At 43.9% G+C, this 13,507-nt stretch overlaps 1 protein-coding gene across 2 annotated transcripts in view; it reads right to left on the reverse strand.

The window, feature by feature from the left end:
• Positions 1-13,507, reverse strand: part of TRAF3 (TNF receptor associated factor 3) — a 47,924-nt gene that overhangs the window by 18,027 nt on the left and 16,390 nt on the right. For both annotated transcript variants that reach the window (XM_082218079.1, XM_082218078.1), the window contains 4 exons: positions 9,761-9,865; positions 7,831-7,998; positions 6,162-6,242; positions 570-644 (listed from right to left, as the gene is read on the reverse strand). In XM_082218079.1, the coding sequence (XP_082074205.1) occupies positions 570-644; positions 6,162-6,242; positions 7,831-7,998; positions 9,761-9,865 (429 nt within the window). The remainder of the gene's footprint in view (positions 1-569; positions 645-6,161; positions 6,243-7,830; positions 7,999-9,760; positions 9,866-13,507) is intronic.

A 13,507-nucleotide genomic window follows, 5' to 3' on the forward strand; every position in this document is an offset into this window, starting at 1 on the left:
CCCAGAATCCTGCAGTTGTTTGGGGACCACTGGCCACACTGGGTACCCCCGGCCTAGGCTGACACATTTTTAACTCCTTAAAGGACACTCACTAAACCTCCACATATACCCCATTTAAACGCACAAAGGCAGAGGTCGCAGGACAGCAGCTTATAGCAGGTTAAGCCTTCCGTGGATTTTATTGGGCACAAGCAGTATTAAGGGCCAAAAGTTTCGTTGCAGAAAAGTAGTAAGTTTTGTGGAAACAACTTAAGTAATTGCAGTCTGCTTTCTTGAGGGGCAAATTGTGCCTTTCAAATTCCAAATGCAAGGTATCTATTATGTTAAGCAACAGAGTACTGGAACCCTGACACACTGTGGTTCCTAGAAACACGTTTACACATTTAAATTTCTATGGCAGGTAAACTGATCATCACCCAATACATAACTTCAAAATCACTCAAGCCACTGGGCGCCTTTCTCTTAGCGGATAACGAGAGACGTCAAGCCCAGTCGAGAGAGCTATCAATAAGTATTAAGTTTTCTTATTGTAGACTTTCAATCAAGTATATAAATCATTATATACTGACCTGAAAAATGCAGCCATAACGCTTAAAACTACAGGTGCTTGGGGCATTAATACATTCTGACAAATGTGCATTCAACTGTAACGGGAAAAAAATGTGAGTTTTTTTCTTTCTTTCTTTCTTTTTTTAAACTGAAAAAATGTATGCACAATAAGGTTCATAAGTATACTGGGCACACAATGCAGGTTTGCGCATTGTGTGACTTGGTTCTTTTTGTTTGTTTGTTTTTTTGCTTGCTTCAAAAGCATGTGCTCATATATTACCTCCAGTTGTACTTGAGGGGTATACATATACACATGTAATCACAAGAACATTCCAATAAGATATACAAAAGTGACACATTTACAGTGAAACCTCTTTGGGTGGCTACTGCAACCTGATTCGAAAAGGACTTCTGCACGCTTCCCGCGTAATTTTGATTTCTGACAAGAGACTAATTTCTCAAAGTTATCATGGTCCGCTGAGCAGCCACTCTCGACAGCAGTTTCACTGTATTAATAATGCACACACCCCCTCCCTCCTGCCCTCTCCGAAACTGTTTTTAATTCGGAACAGATTTTTTCCTCTTCCCGAAATGTGTCATGCAAAATTCCAGTGATAAGAATAAAGAACAGAGTGACAGAGACTTAGAACAAATATTGCATGAAACAGACATATACATTTTCAATAAAGAAACACGGGTTCTATATTTACAGAAGCAGCAGGCAGAAATAAGTGTTACTTAAAGTAGAGAAAGGATCTTTCACCCTCAGCATATATAAGCACCCTGGGATTTCAGCTAGTTTTGGCTGAGAGGGCAGCAGCTAAGATCAAAACAGAAGACAGCAAGTAAATGGATGAATAATAAAGGAAGCAAAGGTCCGTAAGTTTCCATGAAATGTTTTTGGACAGGCGTTGCTAGACTACCACTCCCATAATCCCCAACCACTGGGCATGCTGCCTGGGGATGATGGGAGCTGGAGTTCAAGAACTTCTGGAGAACCATGTTTCCTGTTCCCTACATCTGCTTTAGGACCTTTGAGAGTCCTAATATTGCCTATTCCAGAGCCTAGGGCAGGGTATACCAAACTTCGGTCTCCAGCTGGTTTTGTACTGCAACTCCTATCACCCCTAAGTGGTCAGGGATGATGGGAACTGGAGTCCAAAAACAGCTGGAGAGCCAAGTCTGGCCTATCATGTACAATCTCTCCAGAGCTTCAAACCGCCTCACTCCTCGGCCCATCCTTGCTGCTAATAAGAAGGCCTGCATAGCCAGCTCTTTGTTTGAGATTTGTAGCACATGGTGTGAGAGAAAAGTATGAGAAACAGCAGATGATGTGTCCCTATTATCACAAAGCACAGAAATAATCTAGGAATTTACTAAAGGTCTAATCCTGAAAACTCTTTATGAACCAGAAGACTTAGTGAGGAGATGGAACTGATGGATTCGTTCCTCTTACATTTATACCCCACCTTTCTTCCATCATGGAAATCAAGGCATCACACATGTTATTCCCAAGGAGTCCCCATTTCAGGCCACTGACCACATCCAGAGCTGGTTCGCTTCGGCCTTACATACCTCCAAAACATCCCTTGGAATTTGGTGCTGATCACAAATATTGTGTGGCCTCAAAAGTTCAGATCACCCAATTTGGGGCATTACCTCAGGTTTATTAAATTGCAATTTACCTTTCCAAGTTCACTACATTGTCTGTGCACAGTCTACACAGCCCAAACCAGGACAGCCCACAGGGAGATAAATCAGCTCATATAATCTTTGTGCCAGATTCACCAGCGGATGAAAAGCACATCGATAATAATGACCATGCTCCTCTCTTTCAGAGATGCCTGTGGGATTGTTCCCCACCATTTCGGGGGGCGGGACTGAAACCTGTTGTTTCGTAGTATATTACTCATGAGACAGCAGGCATTAATTATATGTTCTCTCTCTCTCTCTCTCTCTCTGCTCCTGACCTCTGCTCAGCACATACACTTTGACTTATGACAGGCCTGCTCCCCCAATTTGAGAAATCACCTCTGTCGGTCGTGTTGTTGTGCTAAAATATTGATGTTTATTAGTATGTCCCGATATCAATACTGAGCATTCTTGGGGTGCTCTTGACTCTAGGGCCAGATTCAACTGAATCTGGCACAACAAGACTTCCCTCTCACTTGAACTCCCCCCAAATCAGCTCAGGAGAACCTCAGAACAGCATGCAGGGGAGAAATCGGGGAGATGGTTCCATTTGGCAATTGAAATTCTTGTGTTGATGGAACAAACAACTTAGCATCATGCTAAGTTAGCATCTTCTAGGGTCTTAACTTACATGTCAGTGGACCATAAGTAAATAGGCTTGAGGGTGTTATATCATAAGAAAGTTAACATCACTGATCCATAAAAAGGTAAAGGGACCCCTGGCCATTAGATCCGGTCGTGGCCGACTCTGGGGTTGCAGCGCTCATCTCGCTTTATTGACCGAGGGAGCCGGCGTACAGTTTCCGGGTCATGTGGCCAGCATGACTAAGCCGCTTCTGGCAAACCAGAGCAGCGCACGGAAACGCCGTTTACCTTCCCGCCAGAACAGTACCTATTTATCTACTTGCACTTTCAAGTGCTTTCGAACTGCTAGGTTGGCAGGAGCAGGGACTGAGCAACAGGAGCTCACCCCGTCACAGGGATTCGAACCGCTGACCTTCTGATAGGCAAGTCCTAGGCTCTGTGGTTTAACCCACAGCGCCACTTGCGTCCCTCATTGATCCATACAGACAGCTAAATAGTATGCCTTACTGGACCATCACAAATACTATTTCCCCCCTATTTAATACCAATAAACTAATGTGGAACAACATGTGACGCTGGTCAATGTATTTCCATAAATGTGTGTGACAGTTAATGATGCGAGGTGCATTTATGTGCTCGTACGAAAATGTCAAATGAGAACTGATGGGCAGAAGAAAAAAATGGCTGGACAGTGTTGCAGGGGGAAAGCAACAGACAACAGGCAATAGCTCCTCTAGCCCTCCCACATTTTCCAGTTCTACCCTGCAATCCCATAGGATGTTCATTCTTCCTTTCTGCAGCTAGATGTTTATCCTAAAGACTGCGTAATGAAGTCACTCTTAACGCTATACTTGAAAATGATGGTTACAGGAGCTGGATCACCTCTTTAAAGTTAAATTACCAGTGCATAAGTTTTGTTCCCAGTGACAAAAAAATTCCACAGGTCAAATTAAGTGTAGCAGGCGATGTCTGTCCGAACACAATATCAAATGCAAAGGGTGGTTGTGACGGACGGCAGAGCCAGACCAATCTGGTGGCGCAGTTCCCCTGAAACTCCACCAGAGTACCGGGGCTTCTCTCTGATTGGCTACAGAGTCAGCTAGTCACACAAGGGGGAGGAGCAGCACTATGGGAGAGAGAATAAAAGGAGCGGTTTCGGAGGGAGAGAGTTAGAGAGAGCTAAGGTTCAGGTTATGAGACAGGGCTTGATTTGAGATGTTAGACAGGGTTTAGGTTGAGAAATAGGGTTTGATTTAAGAGGATAGGGCCGGATTTGAGAAGATGGACAGGGCTTGTTTTGAGATGGGAGTGAGACTGAGGGAGAACTGGTCCTGAGTTCAGTTAAACATCCACACTGAGGAGACGATCCATAGTGAGAGGGCAAAGACTCACAGCTTAGATATGGAGACCGGGTTGAGGGTCTGGGAAAGGACAGGAGTGTCCTGGGAGGGCTGTGACTGAACTGGGAGAGGAAGAACCTGTGGGAATTCGGGCTAGCGGCATCTCTTTCTATCCAGGAAGGGAGAGTTCTTCTAGGTCCAAAACTCCCAACCCAGTAACAAGGGGTGAGGTGATCCCCTGGGTCTGTTATGCTATTTTCAAATACCTCAGGAGTGAGATTGTTAAGTGAGTGAGTAACTGGGAGAAAGTGCCCCTCGCTCATGAACCAGGGTAATAAATCCGTGAAGGAAGCTGTGTTGCAATAAAAGTATGTAATGGAACCGCCTGTCATAACTAAGTAGCAGAAAGTGATTTAAGCATCTTACCAGCTGATTAATAGCGGCTGGAGTTTAAGAAGAGCTGTGCCTATACTAGTGTATTTAAGACCGTGACATCTTTTTTGCCCACTTCTAGTAGTAAGTTAACTTCTCTTTGTTGAATACACTTTCCTTGTTTGTTTGATCAACTCCTGACTGGGACTCTAAATCATTAAGTTTCCCCTCACACAAGTCCTCCCCCCCCCCGACACCCCATGGTAAATTTGCAAAACTCTGTATTAATTGATGTACGGTGAGGTGTGCACGCTATATTTAATTGGGGGCAGTGAGCAGGGTGAGTCCGCCGCATTATTAATTGGCGATAAGCGGCTGGATCTGCTACAATGAGGTAGTTCTTGTTGAGGTTCTTTCAATTGCTGTTGAAAATCTGGTGCCCATGTTTCCCTTATCTTGCACCTGCAGGTCTTGTAATTAGTGTTTGAAGGTCAAAGTGACCTGGCAACTGGCCAAGGAGGTCACTGTGACCTGGCAAAAGTGTGGTCGTTCTTGGGTATATTAAGAGGGGGCCGTGCATTGCCTTCTTGCTTTGCCGCGAAGAAGATCTGCCAGACTGATACTGAACTCTGTGCTGGATGTATGTTGTGAGTTGCACTTGCTTTGCATTTGAAGCCTGCTCCTTCTACTACGGATCTAGTGGAAGCATATAGAGTATTGCAACTGCCTTAAAGCTTTGGACCTGGTCAGTAAAGGACTGAACCGACTGAAAAGCTGGGAGTCCGACTGAATTTCTTCCAGCACAATCTGCACGCGCTTGGGGAGCTGCACACGTTTGGCACATGCCGTACGCCAACAGTCCTACTGGTGCAAAGACTTCTGGTTGCATAAAGGAACTTCCCATCCCCAACCCCCGAAATCCGTTTCAGGGTTTCTCCCAAGCATCCAGAACAGATATGGGGAGAGCGCAGAGGTGCACAGAGAGCGTAGAGAGCAGGGATTTGTACTAACAGAAATCCTTGCGCTAATGGAACTGCTTTGTTGGGTACTACACAAAACGTTTTTAAAAACTGGGTCTTTTTGTAAAAATCAAAACCCAGCCTCAACGCTGGAGAAGCATCAGCTAGATTACAGACTGCAAGAGTACATATTATGAACTCTGTTATTCAAATTATTTTAGGGTTGTTGTTTTTTATATAAAAAAAAAACTTTTAAAGCATTTAAAACTACAACTTAAATTCAGAATACGAACACCACCTAAATGATGCAAAGGTTACACGGTGCTAAGAAGTTCTTCTCTGAAAGCTGCAGTAAGCATTTTGAATTTAGCTCTAACTATGACTGAAGCGATGAGAAAATAGACAGGATCAACGAAAAAAAATAGGAGAGGGGGAAGCGGAATCTACATTACAAAATCAGAGAAGTCTATAGAGATTTCTCTTTATAACAGTACGAAGGTTTGTTTCCTTTTTCCAAAAAAAAAAAAAAGCATACTGTAGCTGCTGCTTCTCGCAAATTTCTTGCACGTTATTACTAAGAACAACATTCTAAGCCGAGTAATATATGACAGGCTATTCTTCATTCTTTCATTTTCATGAATGGCTGTGCAATATGATCTCTTACCTCTTTTCTCAGGAGCGCTGAAACGCTACATTTATGAGGACACGTGACCATAACGCAAGGGCAGTCTGCATCTTCATGTTTCTAAGCGGAAGAAAGGGAAAATCACACACTTGAAAGTCCATTAATAATTTTCGCAGGAGGACATTAAAGAACCAGCACGTCTCTCCTTCGTAATTTACATCTCAGTACTCTGATCTTTGGAGACATATATTGCGGTGTTTATGAAGTCCTGCAACACTCGTTACTGAAGTCACACTTAGAGCATCAACACACTTATTTCCTTTCTGATATAATTCACAAGGGTGCACATTATTTTAAAACGAATTATTAAAGTAAATAAACTAAAAATCCTTGCTTCCAGCTGTAGCACACTCTTCAACCTCAGGTCCCCAAATGCTATCATCATCATCTTCATCACTATTTATTAGATTTCTTTCCTACAACTTCTCCCCCCCCCAACTCCATAAAATATTAACAGCATGGATTTCAGACTATATAGCTGCAATTCCAATGTTATAGTTTTAAACCATTTTAATTTTCATTGTATTGCATTCCTTAGACACAGTTGTGATTAGGTGATATATGAAATCTATAAATAAATAAATATCAGACATGCACATGGGGGTGGGGGCTGACCCCCATGAGTTTACAGTTCTCTGTGTTGTTAAGTTTATTATTATTATTATTATTATTATTATTATTATTATTATTATTATTATTATTTTACCCTATACCCTCAGGTCTCAGGGCAGTTCACAATATAAAATCACAATATAAAAACACAAAATACATAATGAAAACAAGAACAACAACCCAATAATCCCTAACACATTTTAAAAGGGCATTGGATGTCAAACAACCAAACACCTGGTTAAAGAGGAAACTTATTTTGCCTGTTGCCTAAAACTATATAATGAAGTTAAACTAACTGATTAATTAACAGGCTTCTATTACACTGGTCATCAGTGCAGATACCAGGGCACGATACAGAATAAAGCAAAGCATTTGAGATATAAGAGACAATAAAACAAGTTGACAAAACGGAAAAATTAGGAACCAGTGCAAAAGTCGCCAGGCTCTGGAAAGCTATGGAAAATTGGTTTGTTAGTTCTTGAGCTACAAAGGGGATTTCCAACTCTGCGAGGCATGCAGAGTCTATGAATCGTTGAGTTCTAGCTAGCAGAACAAAAGATATTTAAAGATCTCGTTTGCATAACTTTGATTCCCTTCCCTCCCCACAAAAAAACCACCTTTCTACCTTCCGAAAGGGCAGAGAGAATTGTTTGCTTTCTTTCATTTTCAGAATGTCACTGGAAGGCTGCCTGATATGATAAAACATGGATGGGTTTATCTTGTGACCAAAACAAGAGGCGCCTCCAAGGAAGCAGCTGTTAATTAAGAGCAGGTCTCCTTTTGATCAGCTTAAAATGCTTCTCCAGTAAAGAGAAGAGGTGTCTTCCTGCACTGGGCACAGTGTCCCATTCACTGTGGATCAGATTAGATTCTAAGCAGAGATCACAGGTTCTATACTACAGCACCATTTGTGGGTCCAAATGCCTCCCTACCGTTAAAAAAACAACAACCCTTTTTAAAGTTCCTGCTATACAGAAGTTGAAAAAGCAATGGCAACTTTTAGCAATGAACTATTTTAGTGAAAAGCAACACTCACCTGTATCATAATCATTGGGACTTGGTTTTTACAGTATTTACACGTTGTTTCCCGATATTTACAGGTCTTCTCTACGTGGTCTGGCAAGTCTCTTCGAAGTATTTTCTCCTTGCAATCAGCCCGAGGGCATGGAAGCTCTTCAAACAGACAGTCATTTCTCAGGTGGGTCTGAAGCAAACATGTACCAGGCGGTTTCACATTTGGGGTTTCACATTTTCTCACTTTAGCCATTAACAGGTGAATCTTACCAAGTTAATTTAAAGAGAGATAGCACCACTCTTTCTCAAAATCAACCCTTTCCCTTGTTTCAGATTAAGTGCAAATATACCATATTTTTCGCTCTATAAGACGCACCTAGTTTTTGGAGGAGGAAAACAAGAACAAAAATATTCTGAATCCCAAAAGCCAGAACAGCAAGAGGGATCTGGCTTCTGGGATAGCCTCTTGCTTTTCTGGCTTCTGGGACAGCCGTGCAGCCTGCATTCGCTCCACACACATTTCCCCTTACTTTTTAGGAGGGAAAAGGTGCGTCTAATAGAGCGAAAAATACGGTAACTAACTAGCGTAAAGCTGGAAAAATCTCAAGACACCTGGCTACCTACACACCTGCGGTTGCCACCCAGAAAAGCTTTAAATATGCCTTTTGCAGAAGTGGTGGTTGATACCTTTGAGGCTAACTCCTAAATCTTACCAAAGTAGCACCTAGAAAAGGTAAGGTGGTTTCCCAACTTTGTTCAAAAAAGCAAAATATTGGTACCTGACATCTTTCGTGACCACACAAATCCTAACGGCACAGTTCCAAACATCTTGTCTCCTCTACCCACCGTTGCAAACACTTCCTTTTCGCACACATTTAATGAATTAAATGCCCCACCTTTCCTCCCAAGGGAGCCCAGGATGGTAATCATAAAGGTAAAGGTAAAGGGACCCCTGACCATTAGGTCCAGTCGTGACTCTCTGGTTTAACCCAGGATGCTAATCATATAAGCGATAAAACAATCGAAAAGTCGAAAAAGCAATTCCAATAGATGCAGATGAAAATGTAGCTTCTGCCAACTATGCTTGGATAACCAGCACCTTTTCTCACATTGCATTAGGAGCTGGTTCACAACACCCCCTGGCAGATAGTCACTTTATTCTGGTGCTTTGGTTTTGATCTGATAGGTCACAAACAGTGACCGGCGTGTGACCTGACTGAGGGCTGGACCAGGAGAGAAAAAGCAGGGGGAGTAAGTGTTGGGAAAAGCAAGAGAAAGATCAGACTGAAGGTGCTTGGTCTGTTTTTTTTGAGATCTCAAAATCCACCCTTAATGTTTTCAACAGGGAATGATATTCGAGGTTTCGAAGTCTAGAGGTCATTAGCCGCTCTGCTTTCCAACATTCGTTCCCTCGTTTTGGTTAACAGGGTGGACACGTTTGCACATCACAATAAGCCAAGGTTTCTGGCGTGTCGTAGTTTGCTTTGGATGAATGGCACGCTTGCACATGCTGCCCAATCACTCCCTCCCTGCGCATGAGCCAGGAAGCAAAACAAGCAGCTGCAGTTAAAAACTGGCTTCCCATCGCATCCAAACCCAGGACTGTGGTTTGCTGATTCCTAACAGGCTGGGCTCTGTAAGCCTATTGACTTACATGGCTTAAGGTTGAGTAGCAATCCTGCCTTATTAAGGAGAAATAAACGAGATGTAATGGGAAGCCATTCTTAGATGCAACTTCCTTTTTTCATTTCTCCCACTTGCACCAGGGAAGGGGTGACGCAGGAGCATTTGGGCAGCTCATGGGTATTAAAGTGCATAACTGAGAAACCTTGGCTTACCTTAATGTGCGAACGCAGCTGCTGGGGAACTTTAGTTAGTTGACCACAGAACACAGACCACACCATTCTGTAAACTGTGGGGGAAAGTAATTGCAAGATATTCCAACTACTTACAAGCAACTGTCCCAAGGTCAATTGTTCTCTGCAACCTTTATTTTCATTCCTGCAGAATATCTGAAGGGCAAGAAGCTCCCTCCGACAGCAATTATCTTTAAATATCTAGAATTAAGAGACATTTAACAGATGGTTATAGCAGTGGTCCAAGTCTTCACACTATTGCAGCTCTGCTGCATGATTGTAAGTGGCTGACTAAAAGGCCAGCTTTTTAACAGCTATATAAAGACACACAGAGATTCGCATGAAACGAGGAAAATTGTTTTCAGAGCAATTTCTCGAGAACAATATCGGCTAACACCAGTTTTGAGCGCGGGTGCTGCTGTTGTCACCTCGTGCCGACAGGCTATCAATCAGCACAATGAAAACATCCTGATTTCTGCATGCACAGCAAGACAACAGTGTTGCTGCGATGTCCAATGTAGCCTGGGAAAAAGCTCTTTTTTATTTATATCATGTTCTTCTGCTGTGCTATGAATACAGGTCTGAAGGTTGTCTACACTTTTAGAACACTCGTTTCTCTGCTCAGATAATTTGCCTTTTTTTATTAGCAGGCGCACAAGTACAAAAATCTAGGACACAAGCAGGTTTGCTCTTGGTTTTGTGCAAAGCAACGTAAATGAGGAGCTACAAATTTTTTAGCTGGCATCCCAATGAATCAAATGGTATGACTAGCCATTCTGAATTAAAACTGAATATCCACTGTAGGTAGCCTTTCAGATCTTCAGCTGGTACAGATTTATCCTTTAAAAAGCCCAGCCGTGAAGAAGCCTCTTAGACTGAAGATGCTGAACAACCACAATGCCACAAAAATTGGGGAAGAAGGTTCTGAAGTGATCTACGTTATTTGACTGTGTTAGTGGCAGACCACGAACCACATCAGCCCAACTGGCACCCTTCCAAAGGGACTACAATTCCCATCATCCCTGACCAATGGGCCATTGCTGGTTGGGGCTGATGGGAGTTGGACAACATCTGCAGGGCACCAGATTGGGAAGGCTAAACTACATACACCAGTAAACTTGCTTTTATCTTGTATTTTAATCTGTGGACCGCCCTGAGATTTTAGAATGAAGGGTGGTATATAATAAATAAACAAAATTAACTGATTTTGAATCACCCAGACAGTTTTCTAGGCCCCATGGAGCCAAGAGAGCCTGAGCGAAGTCAATGAGCATTCATTCCTTCTGAGTAATATGATGCCCACAGGTTTATTGTGGTGTATGCACAGACAAAGTGAGATCACAGGTCACTGATATGGTCCCCTCTACATATGCCTCCCAACATAGGTTGGAGTTGAGGCTTGGGCTGATGACACCTGGAGAGAACCAGTGTCTACCCCATCACAGGTGGCAGAACACACTATGCTTCTTGTGGCCCAGCAAACACCCAACTCTCTTTTCCGCAGACCACACAGACCCAAGTTTAGAACATCTGAAGATAGGACAGATGGCCCGTGGGAAAGGAAATCGGCTTTATGATGAAACAAAAGCCTACACTGGGTTATAGAAATCTGCCATGAGCAACCAGGGAGGAGAGAAACACAATAGGACAGTGAAGGGTGTGCACCAAAAACGCTCTGTAGCCAAAATGCAACAAGCTCAGCTGCAGTAGCAGCAAAGGAACAGAGAATGAGAGAAGGGATCAGGTGGCCAAACCCATGATGGAGTGAAGAAATATGAAAACCACAAAACAACAGTTAAGATTTGTCTTTACTAGGCACTGGAGAAGAGTCAACACTTCTAAGAAGCCTCCAGCTCAACTAGCTTTGGCATGGTGACGCATTATCAATTCCCACCTCCCTTCCCGCCCTCCACTCCAATAAGGAAGTAGGAGGAGTCTTCCTGGATGATGTCGTCAACAACTGCTGACCACTGCTCCATGTGGCAAGCCATCTCTCTATAGCTTCTTGAGGAAGAAAATTCCAGACTGGCCTTTGGCTGCTCCTGGGGATGGCAGAGTACAAGAGGGATAGCTGCCTTAGTGGATATTTGCTTGAGCAACAGGGCCTACCTGAGCTGTTGCTCACCTTGTGTTTCGCCATTTTCCTGCATTATGTTGGGATTCATGTTTATGTGCCTCTATGGGCATTAATTGCCCTTGAGCAGGCACCTTCGATTCTCTGGACCAATGCCCAGTCTGACGTCAATGCTACTGTTATATCCTCCCTAAGTGTCCAACGTTTGACCCAGGTGCTTGTATTAACTTGGGTACATGAGGTGTGTGCCTTGTGCCACCTACCTCTGATCCCACAGATCATTGACCATAAAGCCTTGATCTTGACACTGATTCATAGACCACCTGGTTTTAAGGATTCAGTCCTGCTGGGTTTTCAAATGACCCAATTCTCACAACAATGCAACGGAGGCATGGGGCTGGTATCGACAGCCGTCCTTTCTCCTACCCTGCATGTTTCAAATACAACTACTGCAGTCTTGGTGCCCAGCTCCAGTCTGGATACCAGGATTACCTTCATATGAACAGTCTCAGTATCCTGCTAAAGCTGTAGTACCTAGAGCATTTCTTGGCTGGCTCCAGTTCAAGCCTAAACACCTGGCATCCCTTGGATCTGGAAGTCTCAGTAGCCAAGCACACGCCTTGGTACCTAGAGTGTTTCTCTAAACTGGCAGTCTTGATGTTTGACTTGTATTCTGGTCCTCAGCACCAACTCATGCCTAGTGCTAGTCCCAATATCTAGCCTCTCTCTCTGTCCTGACAGGTTTGAATCCCAGCTCAAGTCTCAGTTATTGGGGTTTTTTAATACAAAGTTTCTCTGCTTACATTCCAATTTCAGTACCTAACATTTCTCAGCAATGATGGTTTCAGTGGCAAGTCCCATCCTTTGCCCCTGATATCCAACTCTATCCTCGGCATCGCGTGTTCTCTGTACAAAGGGTGTTCAAGCTTCAGTATCTCCTGTCTTCTCATTACTGGTCACTCTAGGACCCAGACTCAGCCTTGGAACCTCGCATCCTCTACATTTTATGGGCTCAGTGTGGGCATTTTCTTTGGTACAGGTGGCCTTGACACCTACGATGGTGTCCCTGGGTGGGCACGAACCACCAACCTACTTCAACACCTAGTGGCCTCTGGTAGCCTTGACATCTGGCCTATGACTTGGTGCTCATTACAGAGGCAGTCCCAGCCAAAGCCCCTGTGCCCTACACTTGGCAACCCTTGGCGTAAAGCACATACAGCTGAAATGCACTCAACAACATAGGCGCCACATTTTCTGGGTACATAACTGCTTTTCCCTGAATGATCTGGGTTCCCAACAAGTTCTAGCACAAAGTGTATGCTGTAAGGTTAGAGGAACCTTAAAATGTGGCCCTCCTTGCATCTCCATCCGGTCCTTGGGGGTCTCACCCAGGCCTCACCTGTCACCAGCCCTGCTTAGTGCCTTCCTGGAGTGCTCTTGCCTGACTAAAATGTGTCAACAAAGTTTTTTGCTTGCCATGATGGGAGGCAGGTATGCGTGTCTACAAAACCTCTGGCTTTTGCACAATCGTCAAGAGTTGCATGCAGCTTTAAGTCTGGCCCCACATGCCACTGGCATCTGGTCCCCAGAAGCCTGCCCATGAGCAAAGGCAGCTCTAGGGGCCAAAATTGCTCCCCACCCCCATCTGCTGAGCAGACTTGCTCCAAAAAACCTGTAGCCTTGTAACCTGGCTTCAATCCTGGAGCGTGCGGCCTTGCAAGGAGCGTTTGGGTCTGTGATCCATACCACAACATCTAGCCTTCTGCTAT

This window comes from Podarcis vaucheri (assembly GCF_965113315.1).
Source record: "Podarcis vaucheri genome assembly, chromosome: 1".
Lineage (NCBI taxonomy): Eukaryota > Metazoa > Chordata > Lepidosauria > Squamata > Lacertidae > Podarcis > Podarcis vaucheri.